This window comes from Penicillium alfredii (genome assembly GCF_028826965.1).
Source record: "Penicillium alfredii strain IBT 34128 chromosome Unknown utg000005l_segment0_segment0, whole genome shotgun sequence".
In the NCBI taxonomy this organism is placed as follows: Eukaryota; Fungi; Ascomycota; class Eurotiomycetes; order Eurotiales; family Aspergillaceae; genus Penicillium; species Penicillium alfredii.
Genome location: NW_026622702.1, coordinates 2889100 through 2910592, shown reverse-complemented (window position 1 = coordinate 2910592; position 21493 = coordinate 2889100). Strand labels below are relative to the sequence as shown.

At 52.3% G+C, this 21493-nt stretch overlaps 12 protein-coding genes across 12 annotated transcripts; 6 read left to right on the top strand and 6 right to left on the bottom strand.

The window, feature by feature from the left end:
* Positions 1-446: 446 nt before the first annotated feature.
* NUU61_004525 (alpha-hydroxy acid oxidase) lies at positions 447-1693 on the bottom strand (the record flags this gene model as incomplete). The annotated part of the gene is made up of 3 exons (XM_056655107.1): positions 447-599; positions 675-1558; positions 1612-1693. 3 exons carry the CDS (start codon positions 1691-1693, stop codon positions 447-449), a joined length of 1119 nt encoding a protein of 372 aa, XP_056513134.1.
* A 503-nt stretch (positions 1694-2196) lies between these two features.
* NUU61_004524 (uncharacterized protein) lies at positions 2197-3205 on the bottom strand (the record flags this gene model as incomplete). The annotated part of the gene is made up of 3 exons (XM_056655106.1): positions 2197-2298; positions 2364-2999; positions 3080-3205. 3 exons carry the CDS (start codon positions 3203-3205, stop codon positions 2197-2199), a joined length of 864 nt encoding a protein of 287 aa, XP_056513133.1.
* A 172-nt stretch (positions 3206-3377) lies between these two features.
* On the top strand, positions 3378-4401 carry NUU61_004523 (haloacid dehalogenase superfamily protein; the record flags this gene model as incomplete). The annotated part of the gene is made up of 3 exons (XM_056655105.1): positions 3378-3394; positions 3459-3618; positions 3703-4401. 3 exons carry the CDS (start codon positions 3378-3380, stop codon positions 4399-4401), a joined length of 876 nt encoding a protein of 291 aa, XP_056513132.1.
* A 354-nt stretch (positions 4402-4755) lies between these two features.
* On the bottom strand, positions 4756-5706 carry NUU61_004522 (uncharacterized protein; the record flags this gene model as incomplete). Its single annotated transcript, XM_056655104.1, has 3 exons — positions 4756-5019; positions 5090-5209; positions 5281-5706. The coding sequence occupies 3 exons, from the start codon at positions 5704-5706 to the stop codon at positions 4756-4758; spliced, it is 810 nt and encodes a 269-aa protein (XP_056513131.1).
* Positions 5707-6174: 468 nt separating this feature from the next.
* On the bottom strand, positions 6175-7638 carry NUU61_004521 (uncharacterized protein; the record flags this gene model as incomplete). The annotated part of the gene is made up of 4 exons (XM_056655103.1): positions 6175-6377; positions 6431-7302; positions 7351-7413; positions 7475-7638. The coding sequence occupies 4 exons, from the start codon at positions 7636-7638 to the stop codon at positions 6175-6177; spliced, it is 1302 nt and encodes a 433-aa protein (XP_056513130.1).
* A 529-nt stretch (positions 7639-8167) lies between these two features.
* NUU61_004520 (uncharacterized protein) lies at positions 8168-9841 on the top strand (the record flags this gene model as incomplete). Its single annotated transcript, XM_056655102.1, has 3 exons — positions 8168-8241; positions 8414-8833; positions 8896-9841. 3 exons carry the CDS (start codon positions 8168-8170, stop codon positions 9839-9841), a joined length of 1440 nt encoding a protein of 479 aa, XP_056513129.1.
* Positions 9842-10694: 853 nt separating this feature from the next.
* NUU61_004519 (TauD/TfdA dioxygenase family protein) lies at positions 10695-12053 on the top strand (the record flags this gene model as incomplete). Its single annotated transcript, XM_056655101.1, has 4 exons — positions 10695-11141; positions 11192-11311; positions 11373-11813; positions 11874-12053. The coding sequence occupies 4 exons, from the start codon at positions 10695-10697 to the stop codon at positions 12051-12053; spliced, it is 1188 nt and encodes a 395-aa protein (XP_056513128.1).
* A 275-nt stretch (positions 12054-12328) lies between these two features.
* On the top strand, positions 12329-14074 carry NUU61_004518 (uncharacterized protein; the record flags this gene model as incomplete). The annotated part of the gene is made up of 1 exon (XM_056655100.1): positions 12329-14074. The coding sequence occupies one exon, from the start codon at positions 12329-12331 to the stop codon at positions 14072-14074; it is 1746 nt and encodes a 581-aa protein (XP_056513127.1).
* A 674-nt stretch (positions 14075-14748) lies between these two features.
* NUU61_004517 (co-chaperone GroES family protein) lies at positions 14749-15424 on the bottom strand (the record flags this gene model as incomplete). The annotated part of the gene is made up of 5 exons (XM_056655099.1): positions 14749-14773; positions 14840-14887; positions 14946-14982; positions 15050-15242; positions 15422-15424. 5 exons carry the CDS (start codon positions 15422-15424, stop codon positions 14749-14751), a joined length of 306 nt encoding a protein of 101 aa, XP_056513126.1.
* Positions 15425-16125: 701 nt separating this feature from the next.
* On the bottom strand, positions 16126-17230 carry fip1 (cleavage polyadenylation factor subunit FIP1; the record flags this gene model as incomplete). Its single annotated transcript, XM_056655098.1, has 3 exons — positions 16126-16936; positions 16994-17046; positions 17096-17230. The coding sequence occupies 3 exons, from the start codon at positions 17228-17230 to the stop codon at positions 16126-16128; spliced, it is 999 nt and encodes a 332-aa protein (XP_056513125.1).
* A 375-nt stretch (positions 17231-17605) lies between these two features.
* Positions 17606-20179, top strand: NUU61_004515 (FAM50/XAP5 family protein; the record flags this gene model as incomplete). Its single annotated transcript, XM_056655097.1, has 4 exons — positions 17606-17844; positions 17905-18776; positions 19025-19331; positions 19411-20179. The coding sequence occupies 4 exons, from the start codon at positions 17606-17608 to the stop codon at positions 20177-20179; spliced, it is 2187 nt and encodes a 728-aa protein (XP_056513124.1).
* Positions 20180-20667: 488 nt separating this feature from the next.
* On the top strand, positions 20668-21288 carry NUU61_004514 (uncharacterized protein; the record flags this gene model as incomplete). Its single annotated transcript, XM_056655096.1, has 3 exons — positions 20668-20853; positions 20922-21036; positions 21110-21288. The coding sequence occupies 3 exons, from the start codon at positions 20668-20670 to the stop codon at positions 21286-21288; spliced, it is 480 nt and encodes a 159-aa protein (XP_056513123.1).
* Positions 21289-21493: the final 205 nt, after the last annotated feature.

The following is a 21493-nucleotide window of genomic DNA, read 5'->3' as shown; positions in this document are numbered from 1 at the left end:
GTCCATATATAGATTTCCACCAACCGTGGAAATCACATTTGAACGGTTCGTCGTAGAAACCCGTTACCGCTGCCCAAGCACTGCGTGCTGCAAACTATCAAAATCGCACCAGGAACGGTCCCTGTTGGAATCTATGCTTTCAAGGTAGGGAATATCCCTCTCCAATACAAATTCTTTCTGATATATACTCACAAGCAGGTATTAGCAATTTGAGTTGGGCAGGGTTGGTCTCGGGGTCATATCGGCCAGAGTATAGCTTAGATAGAAGAGATGAATTACATGTTGTTTTAGCAATATAACTTGAACTCTCATTCAGAGCTACTCTTAATCGATTCCATTCATCACTATCCAACACAGCATTGGGATGAACGAGAACTAAGAAATCAATTGAGCATTATTGTTTATTCTATGCATTATTCCTGTCCAGTAACTATAAAACGACTAGACTATAACCTCGACAACGGACCGTCAGCGCGAACAACGGCCAAACTAGCCAGGCTGATTTCTGATATCGACTTGCACCCGGCCAGCTGCATGCATCGCTTGAACTCCTTGTACATAATCTCTAGCATCAATTGCACACCTTGTTCACCATTGTACTATTCCACAAAAACACAAGTTAGCCAGATCTCATGGTGAGTCAGCGCAATAGAAAGAGAAGTAGATATGCATACCGCTAGTCCCCACAGCATCGGACGTCCAACCCAGCAACATTCAGCGCCCAGCGCCAGAGCCTTGAAGATATCACTACCAGACCGGATGCCGCCGTCAACGTGGATGCGAATCCGACCTCGGGCAGCCTGTGCACAGGCAGGGAGGGCATCAATAGTGGCGGGTGTTTCGTCCAGCTGGCGGCCGCCGTGGTTGCTAATAAGCACACCGTCACATCCATACCGGATCGCAATCTCCACATCTTCGGGAGAGAGAATTCCCTTGATCCAGATCTCCATGTTAGTGATGGAGCGCAGCCACGGGATTTCCTTCTCCCAGGAATGCGAGTCCGAGTTGAACGAGGTAAAGCCGTCGTCATGCGATTGCTTCTGGATATCCTCCGAGGACTTCTCCAGCATGGGATAGGCGAGACCAGGCGAGGGCTGGAAGCCATTCCGCCACTCGTTATATCGTACCCCAAGCACTGGGCTGTCGGCAGTAAGGAAAATGGCTTTGCAGCCTGCAGCCTCGGCTCGACGGACGATCCGTGCTTCTTTTTTGCGGTCATTCATTGAGTATAGTTGCATTGCATGGTCTATAGGCCCTACTTCCCTGCCTGCAGCGGTGATTTGCTCCACGGAATTGTTCGCAAAGGATGAGATGCCCATGCTGACACCCATCCTGGCGCAGGCCTTGCTCGTGGCTAGTTCGCCGTCTGGGTGGGCCATGGCTTGGATTCCAGCTGGAGAGACACAGAGAGGGAATGTAATGTCTCGGTCGAAGACACGAGTAGTGGTATTGACCTGGGAGACATCTCGAAGCACTCGCGGTAGTAGACGATACTTCTGGAATGCCGAGATGTTTTCTCGGACAGTCACTTGGTTGGTTGCTCCCGAGTTGTAGAATTCTGGCAGGATGTATTAGAGGGTATTTTTGGGCACGAGTATTCAAGAAACATACCTCTGGTTCCGACCGGGAGGGTTCGAAATGCTGATTTCTCGAGATCGGAGATAGAGAGGATCTTGTTAGAGGGAGATGCCATCGCGATAATCAACACACTACTCTCAAGAAGGAATTAACGCGATTAATTGATGAAGCTTTGTTGTTTCGCTGGGCTGCCCCTCGACTGTGGATGATCAGTTTGTTTTCGGTGGATTCTCCGAGAGGGGAGCATCGGCAACAAGTCCGTGAAGTCCAGTATAGCCACTCCTGGCCTGAGGGCAACGCTGTGAGGCACTTCACAGCCAATATCTACTGATAGGGGACCAGGTCACTTCGTGATTTATTCTTTTCTCTCTCTCTCTCTCTCTCTCTCTAAATGACTCCCTGCAAATGGAATTATGCATCTCCAGTAAATGACAAACTGTCGAGACAGAAGTGGAATGTCAGTGGTACAATCACTGTTATATATCTCGTTTAGGGCCACCGCTCGTGAGTCAAAATCATTGGATGGGATGCCGGACCTGAAGCCCATGGTCTATGCGATGAATGAAATCAAAACGCCCTATTCTAAATATGCTTGTATGTTTGTCCAGAGGCAGTGAATCACGATTGGAAATTCATCGAGTAACCGCCGGTCTTCGGATCCTGCACGAAGTTGAAGTTGTCTGTCGACAGACCAAATGGGTTCAGAATGCCATTGCCGAGCTACACCAGCGAAGTGTTAGCAGGGAAATACCGAGGACAATAAAATGCAATGCTGAGTCACTCACATCTTTCAACTTTGACATCATCTCGCCCATCTCCTTCTCCCGAGCTTGATTGATTTTCCCTGGGAGTTCCCGGAGAGCCCGCTGCACGACCAGCCTATCGTCCGAGGACAGATTTCCCATAGCCGCGAGAGTCTGGTAGTCTTCTGAAGCACCTTGCAAGTTCCCCCAGCCACCCAACTGAGTCTTCGCTTTGGCGCGTCGCATGAGGGTCTTGGCGCGGAGGCGCATGACATTTGTCCGCGTCTCGTCATTCTCTTTCAGGCGTTGCAATTCTTTTTGTTCTGCTTCTTCGTTGTCTCCGGATATTTCGACCACGGCGTCCGAGTCCTTTGGGTCATTCTGTTGGCCGTTGGGGTCCTTCCCATCGCTTTGGCTCTTGTCTGTTGAGGCGGGAGGGATGATCTTATCCAGACGGTCGATAGAGGCAGTTGCAGATTCCACCGCAGCCTTCCAATCCTCCAGTTTCAGATAACAAGCAGCAATATTACTACGAAGCACAGCGACATCGTAATCCAAGTAAATTGGGCACGCGGCGAGAGCTCGGTCGTAGCAGGAGATGGCCTGGTCGTAGCTCGCCGCGCCGAAATGCTGGTTCGCCTCGGATTTGATTTCTTGGGCCTCTTTCACTAATTTCTGCTTCGGCATCACCGGCAAGGTTAGCAGGCGGGCATGACTCGTTTTATCGAGCAAAAAACACCAGGACGATCGATACTCACGGCCTCTTCCTCTGCGGGGAACCGCGCATCGTGAAATTCGTCATCATCACCACTGTCTGCACTAGCGGCAGCATCAGCAGCCTGGCTCTCGGGCTTTGGCACGTTCGAGGGATCGTGGTCGGACATTCTGGCGGGGCGTTGGAAAAGCGAAGTTGGGCCCCAATCACGGGATCCTGTGATAAGCCGCGGGTTCCCCGCGTCGCCAGGGCCCTTATCGCCGCAGATCTCTTTTCTTCCTCTTTTTGCTGTTGGCCAACGTGGCCCTCTTCTGTACAGAAATATAGACGATTTGAAAGTCATGGCTGCTAACAATGGGTATGTGGGAAACCATATACAACAATTAAAATCTACAATTGAGCCTCTGCTGACTCGATACCAGACTTCCCCGCATCCGGGCCTGTCTCTTCGACATGGACGGCTTGTTGATCGATTCGGAAGACAAGTACACGATGATCACCAACGAAGTGCTACAGATGTACGACAAGCCCAATCTGCCGTGGTCAGTCAAGGCCCAGCTGCAGGGACGCCCACAGCCAGAGGTGTGTTTTCCAAGATTTTGGCCCTTATCATTACGAAAAAGAAAACTCCTTACCTCTCGACAATGCTGACACCACCCCCTCCAGGCAAGCAAGATCTTCCACGACTGGGCGCAACTGCCTATCACACCCGAAGAAACCGCCACCAAGCAGGCCTCGCTGCAAGCCAAGTACTTCCCGCAGTCGCAGCCACTACCAGGCGTGCAGACACTGCTGTCGACGCTGGTCTCCACGCAGACCACAGACCAGCCAGTGCACCTGGCGCTGGCGACATCCTCGCACAGCAAAAACTTCAAGCTCAAGACCGACCATTTGACGGAGCTGTTCGCGGCATTCCCGCAAGTCCACCGCGTGCTGGGCGACGACCCGCGTATCGGAAAGGGGCGTGGCAAGCCGCTGCCGGACATATACCTGCTGGCATTGGAGACCATCAACGCCGACCTGCGCAGCAAGGGCGAGGCGGAAATCTCGCCGGCCGAGTGTCTGGTCTTCGAGGATGCCGTGCCCGGAGTCGAGGCTGGTCGTCGCGCTGGAATGCAGGTTGTTTGGTGTCCGCACCCTGGTCTGCTCGGTGCCTACAAGGACCGCGAGGAGGAGGTGCTTGCTGGGTTGACGGGTGAGCATAAGGAGGAGGAGAAGACTGCTCCTGAGAAGGAGGCTGAGGAGCTCCAGGCTGTGCGTGTACGGGATGCTGGCAAGCCTGGGGTCAAGGGAGATGGATGGGGTGTACTACTTCCCACGCTGGAGGATTTTCCTTACATCAAATATGGGATTCGTGTACTATAAGCTATTCTAGCATTTCCAATAGATTCCATCATCTCCTAACTGAAGGGTTGGAAAGAGAATTAGAAAGAGGGCCAAAAAGAGAGGAAATACATACTTTCTATGATGAATATTCAGTTAAAAAAAGGTTATTTCGTTTATTTCATCTCACCACATTGGAGAGAAGCATTGTTAAATGGATAAACACAAAAGAGCCAGAAACGTTGCTAGCATGGGTGGGTAATTTCAGGACTACCGTGGGTATCTCCGATGTATATTGAACAAATCAAAAGGATAAAAGCCAGATATTCATCCCAGTGGCAGTACATCAAAATGAAGGCCCAGATGAGAGAGAGAATGGCCATTGCCACCTTAGTTTCAGTGGCGAGCGCACTTGGGCGTAGAATTGGGGGTGGGCATCGCGTCATCCTCCTGAGCGTTCTCAACGTGGTCCACCGACTTGCGCTTCTTGTTGCGAGGAGGAACGGGGGAATCGGCAGCCTCATCTTTCATGGCCTTTGCCAGTCGCTTCCCCTTCACGTCGTTGACGCGCTTGTTGGATTCCACCCGCTTGATGGCAGCCAGTGGGTCGTCAATGAGGGTGTGCATGTAGATGGGGTCCAGCACATGCTTACAGATTGACTTGGAGAACTGGAAACTCAACAATTAGGAATGAAGCATACCAATAAAACTTCAAATAATATACACATACCACCAGGCTCTCAACCAGGTAGTTCAAACGATCAACAAAAGAGGGGAAATTGCTGGAGTTCTTGTCGACGAAGTTGTGGGTCAAGGCAGCGCCGTCAGTGTGGCGGCGAATCATGGCCTCCTATTCATATAGTTCAGTTGTAAGCAAGAGACAGAAAGAATTCGAAAGGAGAGACGAAGGAGAAAGCATACCAGCATCTCCCAGCAAGCCAGCTCCACCCGATCATCGGGGTAACGGCCGTTTCGAAATACCGAGATGACCTTATCGGAATCCTGCGCCTGCTGGACATTCTTGATGGCCTCTCGGAGGAGAACGACCACAGTACGCTTCTCCGAGGGAGTGACCGGGATGCTTGGGTCATCGGGCGTCTGGACAACTCGGCGCTGGCTGGCGCGAGCTTCGTCCAAAGACGAGAAGAGGCTCTTCTGGCCGTACTCAGATTGGTTCAGGTCGTCGAGGGTTTCGAGTAAGATACTCTTTTCAGGAGTCTTGGAGGTACCCTCGGGTCCAAAGTATTCGAGTCCAGGCGCGGCTGCCATTTCAGCGAGAGCGAGGTCAAAGTTGAAGCCGGGCTGGCTGGTAGGCCAGTTGGAAGGGGCAGTGTCAGTGAATTCCATGGTGTTTAAGTGAAGGACTTGAAGTGCTGTAAGGTGGAAATGACGAGGAGATAACGTGGGAGTAACGAGGAAGCGAGGTGAATCCTGTAAGAGGACTCGGAGATATAGGCATTTTGCGTGAATAGAGGCATCGAACCCTGTTATCCTCAATAAGAACAATAGCAATTGACCTTGAATAGCATAAAATGCAGCGGGCTGGGGTTTGCTATCAATGACGCGCGTGTCATTGATTTTGTTTGTCGTGGAGCAGTTGGGGCTGTGAGGTCATAGGGCTGAGCAATTGTATTGGACTCCAGCACTTTCAGGACCTGGGTTCATTGTTAGAGGCGTGTTTGATAGGAGCCCTGGACAGGCTTAGCAAAGCTTGGTCTCATTAAACAACATGGATAACATACAAAGCCTTTGTTTACCCGAGACCCTCGATCACCAAGTGCAACAGTGTGATACACAGCCTCGACAACGCCAATGTCAGTCTTCGTGTTCCGAGCTGGGAGGGTCGAGGGTCGAGTTCAGAAATGGCATTGACCACACTTTCAGTGTGTTATCTGCCTTCCCGGCGCCAGAATGCACGTCGAGGTCGTCTGGCGTGTCGTCATTGGCAAAGTGACGCTGCCCAGAGCATGTTGCAACAACACTTCCCATTGGGTGGAAGACTGCACTCGTCACAGCATCTAATGCCAGTCAGAAAAGACAACACATTGAGGGCGCTATTGGAAAGACAAACCATCATGCGCTTTGAACTCCCAGTCCGGATCCTGCCCGCCGGCAGCATACATGGGATCCTTCCAAACCCTGATGTACCCATCTGTGCCTCCCGCCCACACTTCATGAGATCCATCGGGCCCAGCAGGGACAACATCCACCTTGAGCCGTTGGTTTGTCATCGCCTTCCGGCCACGCAGATGCCCGAGCATTTGGCCTGTCACGCGGATGTCATAAGCCAGCACGCCATCACTTTTCCGTTCGGCGATATACAGATATCGACCACATGGACTCCAGAGAAGTTGAGTGACCCCACGTCCCCCGATGTCACGGTTCGCCTCGGTCTTTGCGATGCTGAATGTGCCCAGGAGCTCGCCAGACCCGTTCGAGTTATACAATCCAACCTGTCTGGTGAAGGTGCCTGCAGCAAGAATCCCATCCCCTGTTGGGCTGACGGCCATGGCAGAGACAATTCCTTTCATACCGATACCCCCGCCGACGATCTGCTTGCGCTTGCTGGGAATGGTGGGCATCCACGACACCGGGCCTTGCGTTCCTGGTCTGGAGACATCGAAAAGACAAATGAGGCTGTCCGATCCCGTGAGAAACTGAGTTCCGCCGAGTGTTGATGGATATATCATCGAATGGGGAGTGATGAATGCTTCGGTCGTTGGGTGGACCAGGGAATAACTCGCCACCGAGGTGGGAGCCAGTGCTGATGCCAGCCGAATCGGATGATCGCGCACAGCAGAGAGAAACAGCGTAGTGGATGGATCTTGGAGAGCATAGAATGGGTACACTGCAGTGGCATATGTCGGTTCAGCTGAGGGAAGAGTCGAATATGGGGACAGTTGATGAGCTGACTCCTTCTCCAGCAGGTCCGGGGGGCTTTTTCTATGAGCACTCATCATGCAACTCCAGACAGATAATACAACGACTCACAGGATAAAGGTTCGGATGCGATGGTCTGCTGAGTCTGTCAAGAGCGTAGTTCCATCTGGGGTCCTGGTGATGCCGAGTCAGGCGATATCCGATGCCAACATATTCCACAACCAACGAAACTTACCACTCTGCCCCTCTGAAAAAGGGGAGATGCGAATTTGAGTCCCCAGGGGACTTGAGGTTATTGTCTGCTTCGACATCATCTGGATGCCCCGCCAGAGAACCACCAGGACTGGATTCCGTCGAAGCCACACATATTGGATTCCAGTCGCTGATATTGCCGGCCATCTTGAGAAGTCACCAATCCACTGGTGGACAGTTCGACCAGTTTGATCACTTGCCAAAGGAACTCTCACTCTACCAGGGCGATGAGAGGCTTATATTTGCCAGGATCAAACCTTCATCATCAGACCGGGAGTCACCTCAGAATTTTTTTTCCAGTGAGATTCACAGCATGCTGATGGTCAATGGATGACGGTCTTTCAGTCCCCTAGACATGAGAGGTTAGTGAATGGCAAGAAAAACCGCGCGACTCTGGGAGTTTGCATGGCATTGCTGGACCCTCGCAGGAAAAAAAAATCACTTTTAAGAAAAACCCACCAGCGCAGATATTTTGGTCGAATATAATTGATCAGATATTTGATTAATTAAATATCCAAATATTCAAGTATTCAACTGGCAATAAATCAGACGTAGTCTTGTAGACTGTTGACGTCGGCTCGGCGAAACCATCCGCCGGGCGCATTCCGTCGCAATTTGATCGCGTCAAGCTCCAGCACTTTTCTGGCTGTCAAACTACTCGGCGTTCTGATTTATCATGTTTGCACCCAAGTCATCTGCTCCCTCTGCGGGTGGCCTGTCGATCAATACCAATTCAGCCAATTCTTTGTTGTCAGTATTCGCCCGTTCTTTGACTTGCTACCAGGCATGGAAACCACCCCTAGATCCACCAATCCCTTGCTCTGGTCCCATACGGTCGATCGCCATTCCAGCTGTCTCCTAGACTAGGCGTCCGTCGCAACTTGGAGAAGACCCCAGGCTAACCAACCTTCTCATCCATCAGTGGGAACAACACGCAGACCACCTCGACCTCGACACCGGGGGCAACAAACACCTCTGGGAGTCTTTTCGGAAACACCAGCTCAGCCACACAATCCAAGCCCGCTGGTGGCTTGTTCGGAGGTCTGGGAGGCAACACACAGTCGCAAAACACCGGGTCCAACATGTTTTCGGGGCTGGGTGGCCAGCAGCAGGGCGGCGCCACGGGGGGAGGTGTGTTCGGAAGCTCGACAACGACCACACAACCCCAGTCGAGCAGTTTGTTCGGCGGTACAGCAGGGGCGGGCACCGGCACTGGCGCGACTCAGAGTGGGACGACAGGCGGTCTCTTCGGTGGTGGACTAGGAGCAAGCACGACACAGGCCCAACCCAAGCCTACCCTTGGCCTGGGTGGCTCGACGACTGGAGCTGGAGGAAGCTTGTTGTGAGTGAACTCGACCCGGTTTATTTTGGCCAGATGGCTCATCTCTTTTCTACAATCTACAGTGGCGGCGGAGCCCAAAATACCCAACAGCAACAGCAGCCTCAGGGACCTTCACTGTCTCTCTTCGGACAGCAAGGCGCAACCCAGGGCGCACAGCAACCTCTCCAGCAAAGTACCACCACTGGGACGGTCGTTCCCGGCGTCAAGGTGGATGTCAGCAACCTGCTCCCAACCACGAAATTTGAGAGCTGCGCCGATGAGATCCGAAATCACATCGAAATCATCGATAACTACATTCTTAACCAAATGAAGGTGTGCCACGAGGTGGCGGACATGCTTCCTACGATCGAAAAGCAAGGTGCCACGATTCCCAACGATGTCGACTTCGTGCAGGGCAAACTGGAGACAATGCAGCATGCACTTGAGAACGATGCCGGCAACATCGATCAGCTACGCGGCCTGGTCACCCGCGATGCGGCCGAGGCGCAGGTCGCATTCCGTGCTATTGACACCCTGAAGCTGCCCCTGCAGTACCAGTCGGCCGGTGGTGGATGGTGGTCACAGGACCAGCAGGTGCCGGATCGATCATCGATACGCTCGACACGCAAAAACACTCTCGCCCTTCCCGACGACGTGGAAGGTGACCCGTCCACTGCTACCGCTGTCAACGGTGTGCCCGTCAACCTGGTCGACTATTTCTCCCAACGCTCGGACGAAATGGGGACGGTGCTGGATCGCTACAAGGGGAATATGAAGGAGATCGAAGACCATCTTCACGGTGTTGAAGTCACACTGAATCGCCAGATCCACGATTTCGTGAGCTCCAAGTCCCGAGATGGAGCGGGAGCTGGGGCGCCCAAGTCCACAGTGAATGAGCTGGCAGCTGTCCTTGGAGATGTGGAGTCGGGCATTATGGGTGTTGCTGCTCGGCTGGGAGGAGTGTCGGAACAGGTGCAGGAGGTGGCCCTGGGACCTCCTGGTCTGGGCGATGGTCGACTCAACCTGTAGAGAGATCTGTACACTACTTCCAGGATTGCCTGCCAAATAATGTACTGATTGATAAGACTGAAAAACAAATAGAACAAACTAAAAATGAAGACATCACAAGGAACTAAAAAAAGCAATACAACCCACGATGGGGTCCCTCTTGCGTGATCGCCGCCTAGCGCAATCTTGGGTACTGCTAATTCCAACAACATCCTCGCCAAGATATGGCTACCACCTCAACCCTGCCCTCCCCTGGCTCATTTACAGACCGCATGGACATGTCTGCTTTCTGAAAACAGCGGTGAGGTTATACACACTGAAAGAAACCAGCAGGGAGCAGTGAAGTGGCAACGCGGCCGAATGTTGCCATCAACGTCAGCAAAATGGCGTGATCCGAGGGATTCTGGGGAAGAAAAGGGCTGTTTCCACCAAGTGGAGAGAGAAAAGAACCGGACGCAAGTTCCCTCGATTTCGTCAGCGATCAATGCCCCCCTTTTTCCAGCCTGTGCCGTTCGCAGCGAGCCCTCTCATTTGCCCTTGCCGCTACTTGGGTGATCGACTCTGAAGATGGCGCGATTTCCGTCTCCTCCGGGGCCCTGGCGGATCCGTAATCAGGCCAGATCTTTTGCCCCGGCATGTTGGGGGCGTCCATCTTTGAGTCATTTTGGCTGGGACGTTGCGGTCTGTCAATATTTATAGACCGTGTCTCTATAAAACCCGGCCCCGTCTGTGTCTCTACGCCACGCTTGCCTCATATACCCATCACTTTTTGGTTGCTCGAATTGATCCACTTGATCCATTCATACTCGTTATACTTTCCTGCTTATTCCTTTTTGGTCTTATCTGGCTTCCACATTGAACCACCTTGAATAGCATGGCTCCGTCGCTGGAAGAGCCCGTGGCCCCAACCCTGGGACACTTCACCGTTCCGAGGAAGGAGACGGTGGGTGACAACAAGTTTGGCTATGTTCCCGGCCGCACAGCCGTGGCTCAGCATGTCGACTACCCGCACGAGGACCTCCTTCCTTCTTTCCCCGATATTCATTGGGCGCCTTTAGAGTACACCCCTTACCAGGATCGGGGTCTTCGAGGTGACCCCAAGTTCCGTAACCTCCTTCAAGACGCTACCGCTGTCTTTGACTACAACCCTAAAATCGGGACGGAGATCCAGGGCGTTGACCTGGCTAAGCTCAATGACGCCCAGCGGGATGACCTGGCCCGTCTGATTGCCTATCGAGGTGTCGTCTTCTTCCGCGCGCAACAGAACTTTGATATCGAGGCACAGCGGGAGCTAGGGAAGTACTTTGGGAAGCTCCACAAGGTATGAACGTTATATTTGTGGAAGCCTACTTATATTCTAACTCTGAGCAGCATGCAACAACATCCGTCCCCCGGAAGCAAGGTCTTGAAGACGTCCACGTTGTATACACTGGCGACAACTCCGGTGACAACCGTGCCTTATTTACTCCCAGTTTCCTCTGGCACTCTGATGTATGTGAAGCATTTACAGCACGAGATATTTCTGTTCTATCTTACTGACAGCCATAACCAGGTCACTTATGAACTGCAACCTCCTTCTTATACTTCATTGAAGCTTCTCACTGGCCCACCCCGGGGAGGAGGCGGCGACACGCTCTGGTCGTCGCAGTACGCCGCATACGATGTGCTCTCCTCGCACATGCAAACCTATCTCAAGGGCCTGACAGCTCGGCACTCCGCAGACATGCAAGCGAACGACTCGCGAGCCCTTGGGCGACCCGTCCGCCGGGACCCCGTCACGACAGAACATCCTCTGATCCGAACGAACCCTGTCACAGGCTGGAACGCGCTGTTCTTCAACCCGGGCTTTGTCACTACCATCATCGGAATCCCCCAGGCCGAAAGCGACGCCATAATCCGGTATCTCACCGACGTCGTTGCCACGACGCAAGAGATGCATGCGCGGTTCTCCTGGGGCAAGGATGATGTTGCCCTTTGGGATAACCGAACTACGGTATGTACCCTTCTTTATCTGGGTTTATTGCAACAGCAAGTACTAATTCTTTTGGTGTAGACACATACCGCTTCGCATGGTTTTACGCCGCACCGTCGTCATGCAGTGCGAGTCGCTGTCCACGCTGAGCGTCCGGTGCTGGAGGAATCGGGCAAGTCGCAAGAGGAAGACCTTAATGCTTTGTATGGACTGCCGGCAGTCAACAAGGATGGGGCCCGACAGTCGAACTACAATGACTGAAGACAAAGACCGGCATGATGTCGCATATCTGGATCTGGAGTCTCTTCTTTATTTCTTTCTGATTTTCTTTGTTGCAACTTGATAGCCACAGCCAGCCAAATACCAGCGTTTTATTTTTTATCCCTCATGGGACTTCCCATGGTAAAACCTGCTTTCGTTTGTTCATGTTTCAGCGTCGCTGTATTTCCTACTTCACCCTTCTTGTCATCATCCTTATCCCCATTTCCCATCTCTACAACCCACATCAACCTCCATCCACCACTATCCAAACCAAAATGACATTTTCCCAGGATCCCTCAATCTTGCAATACGCCGAATTCCACAACATCGCGGAAGACACAACCCTCCTCAACCCCCTCTCATTCATCGACGACGCCTACGCCGACGTCGCAGCCCAGCATGAACCAGACCCCGTGCGAGCAAAATTCGAGAAACGGCACGACCAGTTCGAGCGAGACATCGAAACAGCCAAGCTTGACATCAATTACACCGAAGCTCGCTTGCTGTCTGATGCCTTGCACTTGGATGAAACGTCGGACTGGTCCATCAATTGGGATCGACTTCTCCTGCCTTCTGGGCGCGCTGATCCCTTAAAAGATACTTCCTTTCTTCTGACTGCTGAGGAGGACCCGTTGGCTTTTTCATCGGTTCGGGGGGATGTCGATGGGGATGTTGCCATGTCGGGGACAGTTCAGGCAGATGATACTGCTGGTCTGGAGCGTACTTCGCAGACTCTGCTTGATGGCGGTGGAGGTGCACTTGAATCTGATCGACAGGTTCCGTGTCCATCGTTGAATGCAGGCGATCAACACTTAAAGCAAAGCCACAGTGAGCACCACTCATATGCGAGATTCACACCAAGAGGACTAGGCTCGTTGTCGGCATTTATGGAAACCAGAGGCCTGAGTACAACCGACGATTCTCTGAAAAGCCCACAGTTTCCAAGTTCCGAGTCGAAAGACACTCCCCAACAAGAGCAGTCTGAACCAAACCCAGCCATGTCAACAATCAGCTCCTCTGAGCTCCCATCTCCTTCACATGTCCTCCATCCACCACCACCACCACCACAGACTCCAGATTCTCCCAAGAAGGACACAGAGCCATCGCTCCTCTTCCTCTCAACAACTCTTCTCAAGACTCACGTACGAGTCATCCAATGCCTCGAGAACAAAACCATCACCCCGAGACTCATCTACCGGGACTACGACCAGCCTCTCACCCGTCTCTTGCCAGAGTCAGAAAGAGAAAAAGCCGGAGTACACCCCCAACAAGACGAGGAACTCACCAACGAAGCGGACGTGATCATCTCCCCCTCAACCGGGATCATCCTAACAACATCGCAAGCAGCGACACAGAAGTACCTCCCAGGACACAAACCCAGCGATGACGACCTGTACATCCAGTCGCAGCCCGAGATAGACTCGCCGCTACGAGAACGCATCTACCGCCTTGCACTCCGCTACGAGTATCTATATGTCTTGCTCTGCCATCCAAGCTTTCCAGTCAAGGAGTCCGGCCCGTCGAACATGGACGCACGCACCCGCAATTCCATTGGCAACCTGAGAGCCTTCTGTATCTCGCTCGGGCGCAAAGCCACGGTGAGGCTGCTCGTTACCGCCGCGGATCCCGTAAGCGTGAGCCGGTGGATTAGGACAGTTGCATACAAGCATGAGGGTCTGTTGCGGCGCATCAACACTCGTCTACGGTCGAGATCAGAGTCCGCTGAAGGCACTGCCAGATTGAGTGTGCAGCAGATGATCAAGGAGGAGGAAACCATTGGCGAGGTCCATTATCGTCTGATGGGATTGAATCCCTTCGCGGCGCGCGTTTTCCTGGACGTGCCCGGAATCCTTGGGCCTTCTGCGCCAAATAGAGACGGCGAAGACACCAGTATTGGTGAACATAACGAACCTGGGCAGCCGTGTCGGTTTTCTGTTTTTGCTGGATTGTCTCCTGAGGAACAATGCGACGAATTTGAAGAGTTGTTTGGCGAGCGGGTGTTGAAACGGTTTGCTTCATGATGCGATTGACGAAACTCTCAAAATATGTGCTTGGGATGGGTATGTTTTCAAGTCGGCAAAGTAATCATGATCTCCTCCATTACCACGAAATTGAAGATGTTTTTGTGTCCAACAGATACCAGGTCTCAAGTCAAGAATCTTTGACCAAAGAACTTGACAGTACAGCCTTGGAATGGACTTATCTATGATCAGTAGCCGAGTGTAAACAGGTCTTAAGGTGGACATATTTCAAATACAATAGAGCACTACCCAGTCGCCAAGTATTATCCAAGTAGAGAGGAGATGATCATGTCTGCAATTACTCGACTGCCTATTGTCTGGACGAGGGCAAGTCGCGATTGGGGTAAAAGTACATTGGATAAAGACATGCAAGACTCAAGGCCAATCCAGCGCTTCAAAATTCAAGTATGCAAAGGGAAACCAGAGCTAGTCAACATAGCAATCACCATATTGTTTAACATCCAGCTTCCACAAGTATAGATTTTTCGACTTTTTTTTAAGGTTGGAAATTCGTGGAGATGATTTGAGCTCATCACTTCGCATCGGTATAGTACAAGTCGTAGGTCTGCTTCTAGCTGCCCTGCAATTTCACAGCGGGAGAGCTATCAGGAGACAGAAAACGACTGGAGATCGGAGCGAGACAAGACACGAGGTGACGCCGGTGGTCATTTAATTTACTCGTTGATCTTGGCCAGGATTCTGCAGATCTGTAAGTGAGGTGTCCCAATTCGCAAAATTGCGAGTCATCCAGGGGAATGAACTTACTCGGAGTCACGGAAGAGGCTGTACTCCTCCTCGCCGACCTTGACAGCGCTGCCACCGAACTATCAAACAAATCGCGTCAGAATTAGACCCAAAATATATAGCTCACCCAGGTGCTTGCGCGCAGTTGAGGCCGATGAAACTATCTGCTAGCGCGGAAGTACCCGGAAGATCACGCACCTGGGGGATCAGAACACGGTCACCGGCATTGACACCCATGGGGGAGGCGCTTGCCCTCGGTGTTCAGGAGACCGGGGCCGACGGCGAGGACCTTGGCCTCGTTCTGCTCCTTGACGCTGCTCTCGGGGAGGAAGATGCCGGAGGCGGTCTTGGCCTCGGGCTTGATGCGCTGGACCAGGACGCGGTCCAGGAGGGGGGCGAGGCTCTTGATGTTGCGGAGGGCAGACTATGAATATAGAAGTCAGTACGCGACAGAGCAGAAGATATGGGCAATGTCAATCGGCATCGATTCGATGACAAAAAGAATGGAAAGGGAAAAAGTGAGGACGGAGAAGAAACGAGCTCCCCGGTTCGGAGGATGCTCATCCGACTCTTTTTCTGCTTCGATGATCACCAGATGCGTACCATTGTGAGGAGATTAGATGAGATGCTGAGAGCAAAAGTTGGGGAATGTGCTGGGGAGGATGGAGAAGGGAAGAGGGAAGTTGGGGGAAAGACTTGGGCTTTGGAGAAATTTCCAGAATGCCAAGCCCGTGAGCTTCTCCCGAGGCCCAAACAAATCCACGGCGCGATTCATATAGTCAAGATATTGTATTTAATTAAATTACTAGATATTGTAGGAATACAATTGAAGTATTTTTATATCTACTCAAGTCCAATTTCGCACTGCGCGCAGGAATGTATCGAGCTCCTCCGGGTCCCCGAGATATTCGTTGTAAGCTGGAACAGTGCACGACATAGAAGCCAACAAGAACTGGGCCTACTAGTAGCACGAAAGAAGATCATGAGACACATCATAAAAATGCGAAAAACATATATATATAGGGGAGGGGGAAACTATCAGAAACACTTTCGGAAAAGCCTAGTAGGAAGCACAGGGGAAACAAGTATAAGAATATATATCTATCATGGATGCGCTATTTTTGCGTCTACTGTTAGCAAGCACTGGTATTGCTTTACTCTATACCAGAGAAGACGATAGAGGTGACTGCGATGTGCTTGTGAATAGTAGCTATATCATTCCATATGTGTATGCATAAAACGCCGCAGAATCCCATTCCTCGTAAAGAGACAAATTCAACCACGAAAACACACCTCGACCGCCAGAACTACCATCGTCGCCCGCGTCCTCGACCACCATAGTTGCCACGCTGGTCATATCCTCCATACCCCATATGACCTTGACCACCTTGGCCAAACCCTTGGCCTTGTGGCGGACCTCCAAAGCCCGGCTGGCCTTGCTGGCCACCCGACTGGCCACCCATCATGGCCTGGGCGTGCTGCATGAACGTCATGGGATCCATGGAGGACGGATCCAAGCCCTGGGCCATCATCGTCGCCATCATGCCTTGCATCATGTCAGGCGACAATTCCGGCATACCTGGAACGCCGGGCATCGAAGGCGGGCCACTCCCCGGCGCGCCTGGGCCAGCTGGGGCACCGGGCATCGGGGGCATGCCCATGCCCAGGAAAGCTTGCATGTCGTCCAGCTGTTTCTTCTGGTCCCCGACCTCTTTCCGGACTTCCTGCTGCTTGAGACAATAACCAGCCCAGGTGAACTCGTCGAACCCGTAGTTGAAGTAGTCCGAGACATCGGCCCCGGGTCGCCGCCAGGGCTTGTCGTCAGATGGGAAGTCGGCATCCATGTCGCTCGCCATGATCGGTTTCCCTGTCGCCGGGTGCACGGGGTTGACATTGACGTCGATTGTGGAGCTGTGAATGGCAGGATACGCTGACCCTGGCTTCTGGGGTGTGGTGGGTTTCGCGCTGGTTGCGGTTGTGGTTGCGACTGCAGGTACTGGCGTCGGGGCATCGAGTCGAGGTGTCGCGGATGGTGTTACCGAATTTGAGACTCCCAAATTATCTGCTGATACGGGTCGTGGTGGCTCTTGTCGAAGGCTCGCGTGGCGCGGATGAGAGCTTCGAAGCGGGTCAGTTAGAAAGATAGTCAAAAACGCGTGCCATCCATGAACTCACGCCTCCGTTTGGGCCGCATCCGCCGGCGCTTCTGTGATAATGTTGAAATCATCCTGTCTCAGAGTCAGTTTAGCTCAAACAGCAGGCAGGTGTGGAACGAACGTCGTCTTCTTCCTCGACCTCTACCTCTTCCATATCATTGCTATCCTGTGGAGCTGCATTGTGGGCATGGTTCTGGGGTTGCGCTGGTGGAACAGTATCGACAGGGTCGTAAAAGTCATCGTCTTCTTCCTCCATGATTTCTGGTTTCCAATTTCTTGGGAATCAGCACAGAGAGTTGTGTCGACAGGAATTCAATCGGCCGCAACGCAACACAGACAAAGGGTGTTTGCTCTGTTTGCACCATCCAAAGCTGCCGATGCTGAGCCTTGAAACAGCTTCGGTGTGTTATTGATCATATTCACTGAATTTTCGATATGAGTTGCTAGTTCTACAACTCTAGACGGCAATATATATCCACTTCCTCCTTTTCTAATCCAAGAGTGCTTAACCTCATCAGCAATAAGTCACGTGTCTTACTTGCCAAAGACGTCAGTGATTTCGAACGCCATTTTGACGAGCTCAACTCTCGATCCTTTTCGCTGTTTCTTCTTCCGGTCTTAAGCTGCAAATATGGCACAAGAGGAAGAGAGCCGGACCTCCACCCCTCGGTCCTTTACGGGCCAAAGCGCATCCGCGGAGGAAATGCTCAAGTCGCAAACCGTCGGTCTCGTACATCTCTCAGATTTTCGCAAGCGCCGTGCCGAGGTGCTGGAGCAAAAGGAGCGCGAGGCGCATGATAAGTCGCTGGGGCGACTGGCATCCGGTAATTCAAGGAGCGCAACTCCCTCCACGGGCGACGTGACTGACGGGTAAGTCAAGGGCCGCATGTTGGGGATTCTCGCGCATCCGAGCTGATTGCAGCGTCATAGATCGACGACACCACGAAGTGATGGTCCGCCCAGGAAGAAGAAAAAGAAGCCCCTTGCCAAAAGTAAGCTTTCTTTTGGCGACGATAATGATGATACTGGGGAAGACTCAGCAGCAACCCCGCGCGAGTCGAGTATATCGCGGTCGAATTCGAAAACCCCAGTCGATGACGGTGCTCGCCGCATGAAGGCCAACCCAAATGCACCGCCCCCTCCGAAGGCCATGACCAAGGCGACTGTGGAGGCTGAGGCACAAGCTCGCGACACACTCCGCAAGGAATTCTTGACGATGCAGGAAGCGGTCAAGAATACCGAGATCTTGATCCCATTTGTTTTCTATGATGGGACAAATATCCCGGCGGGAAATGTCAAGGTTAAGAAAGGCGACCCCGTTTGGCTGTTCTTGGACCGGTGTCGCAAGGTCGGTGCTGAGTTGGGGGTACGCGGCGCCCATGGGGCCAGAGGCAAGAGAGACCACCGACGAGAATGGGCCCGTGTCAGTGTTGATGACTTGATGCTGGTAAAGGGCGATGTCATTGTGCCCCATGTAAGTCTCCTTTTCCTATTTCCATGGCTCCCATCTGACTCAAGCCAGCATTACGAGTTCTATTACTTCATTGCCAACCGCATTCCCAGCTTCAGCCGCGCAGGCGGCTTGCTGTTTGACTACTCCGACAAGCCTCAAGCCGATTCGACCGATGATGCGTTATCGCGTCCTAATAATGATCAATTAGAAGGCGCAAACAAGGAGCCCACAGTAACCAAAGTGGTAGATCGACGGTGGTATGAAAAGAACAAGCATATTTACCCGGCCAGTCTCTGGCACGAGTACGAGCCTGGGAAGGAGTTTGAAGAGGAAATGACTTCGACGAGGCGTGATGCATCTGGAAATACGTTTTTCTTTTAGCGGGTGTTTATGGTACGTTCGCCATTTGCTGTAATATAGCTCCTCCAATAGACCAACATTGAAGTCTTCCCGTGCTTCGGATTTGGCTGTTTCGGGTGGGTGGAAGTCCTGCTCCGGTGGCCGACACTCTCTCCAATCTTCATCATCGAACCAACACACCCCATGGATTTCTATCTGAGATGCAACTCGCTCAAATGCCGGGTGCAGCTCAATGAGAGAGCGGTAGTGACTACTTGCTCGTGAGTGGCGATGCACTTCGTCAACTGAACGACGCTGACAGCACCAGACATGTCTTCTGTCTGAAATGCGCCGCCAGTCTCGGCCTTTCGCATCCAACTTCAGACGACCGTCGCTGTCCTGCGTGCCAGAGTATTCTCCCCAATCCTGATGATGCGGCCTCGACTATCCTCAACCCCACCGAAGACTACAAGACCAGCGTGTTGAGCGGCTTGGACCCGACTACAATCATGGAGTGTGCTGGCCGCGCATTGGGGTTTTGGACATACCAGAGTACACAGGAGATGTACGTTGGCTGTTCCGAGGGCATTATGGCATGGCTCTGCTGGAGACACAACGTGAACTGACCACCAGGATTCACCCAGTTTCTACCAAGAGTTCTTGGGCAAGACCCTCACAGAGAAGTACACGAATCTGAGCACACAGATGGACAAGGTCATCCACAATGCCAATACCGAGATTATGTCTCTACAAAGCAAGGTTTCTGGTCGGTTGGGTCGAGTACTCCCGGTTGCCTTGACTTGTAATGCTAACACTCGACCGCCAGATATGCAAGCGGCCCAGGGCCAACTCCAGAGAAAGAACCAAGAGCTTGCCGATCTCTGTCGTGAGAAATCACAGAAGCTATCGCAGATGACCAATCTCTATAACCTCCTCAAAGCCCGGGCCATGCGGACCCGGATGCAGACCGCAGCGTCAGACACCGTCTCACAGACCCTAAACTCGCTCTCGTCACGGGCTGCTCCCCATACCCCAGCAATGCCGTCCGGTCCTCCAGCAGCGTTGATGGCGCAGCAACCACGGCTTCCCCAGTCCCCTTCATACCATGTCAACGCAGATGGAGTTGAGCAGCTGCATCGATACCAACGAAGCGGGACCGGCAGCTCCAAGAGGGCGAGGAAGAAGACAATAGAGGCGTCAGCGATGCCACCGCCAGGTCGGCCCATGTGGAATGGGCGAAGCCGTGCTTTATTTACCGGCGAACGAGAAGGGAGCATGAATCATGATGGCCTGGCTCAAGCGCACACTGCCACTCCGCAGCATCGTACTCGACTACCACGCCCATCTCGACCGCCGACGGCATTATCTCAATTTCCGCCTGAGGATGCATTGCTCGAGCGATTCGGAGGTTAGGCTAGGAGGAGCTGTTTACCCAACTTCTCAAAGGCAAGGATTCTAATTTGATATTGATTTATAGGGACCCCTGTCTACACGCTTTTGCTATTTTGTTCCCTAGTTGTAGGTGATGGGGACGGGATTCTTTCAGTTTCGATATACATTAAAGGCCTTGATTGGTACTATATCAGCTACTCAAAGAAAGAGCCAAGTAGATACAAGTATTTAGCAAGTCCAGTGCGGCGTGAATCTCAGTCACACAATATCACCAGAAACCATTCATTCTGAGCATACCAGCTGAAGTAAAAACTGGGTAAATTGATCCTCAAATATGTAAATCCACACTTAGAACAAAAGTGGGATGTCACTATTCAAGTCGTCATACTGAAGCGATCCGCAATGTCACCAGCGGGCGTTGATTGGCCCCGCGCAGATAGTACAAGTCACCACGAACACGAAATCAACGAGCTTGATATCTTCTCCCTTTCTCCCCTATCCAATCAACCATGGCCTATAACCACCAGTCAGAAATAGCTTCTTCCTCGACCGAGTCGCCATGGCATGCCAAATACCCCGCGCCCCGCACCGTCGCAGCGTCCATCTCGCGCCAGGAACTCCTACAATGGTTCCAGGAGGGGAAGGAGGCCGGGAAGGATTTCGTGCTGGTGGACCTGCGACGCACGGATTTCGATGTATATCAGACTCTCTAACTTCTATATATGCCTATCCACTGCTAACAACCTCGGGCGTAAACTTGCAGGGGGGCACTATCCGCGGATCTTTGAATCTCCCCGCCCAGAGCCTCTACCCAACCCTTCCAACTTTTTATTCTCTTCTGCAGAATAGCAGAGTCAAGCATGTTGTGTGGTATTGCGGTTCGTTTGTCTGAACCTGCGTGCGAGTACATATCTCGACTCCCGCCGATGCTGATACATTCTTGGTCGATAGGGTCATCTCGAGGTCGCGGGACGCGTGCAGCAGGCTGGTTTGCGGATCTGATCGAGGACAACCGAGATACAGCCCTGACAAGTGTGGTTCTGGAAGGAGGGATTAAAGGGTGGGCTGGTGCTGGTATGGAGTATACAAGTTTCATGGACGAGTATGATGCGTCGGCGTGGACCACATAAGATGATAAAGTGAAGGCTGAATTCACTGTTTCAAGTGATTGAACGCAAAATTTCCCTGTCAACTCTCAATCCACGCCCCAAACGGGTATGGCTATATGGGTCTCCGTTTGTCCGGCGTCGTGATGGACCCTCTCTCGGACCAGCGGAAACCCACTCACTATTTCACCCTCTAGCTCTCGCTGCAGCTCCAGCACCGTCCCTTCTT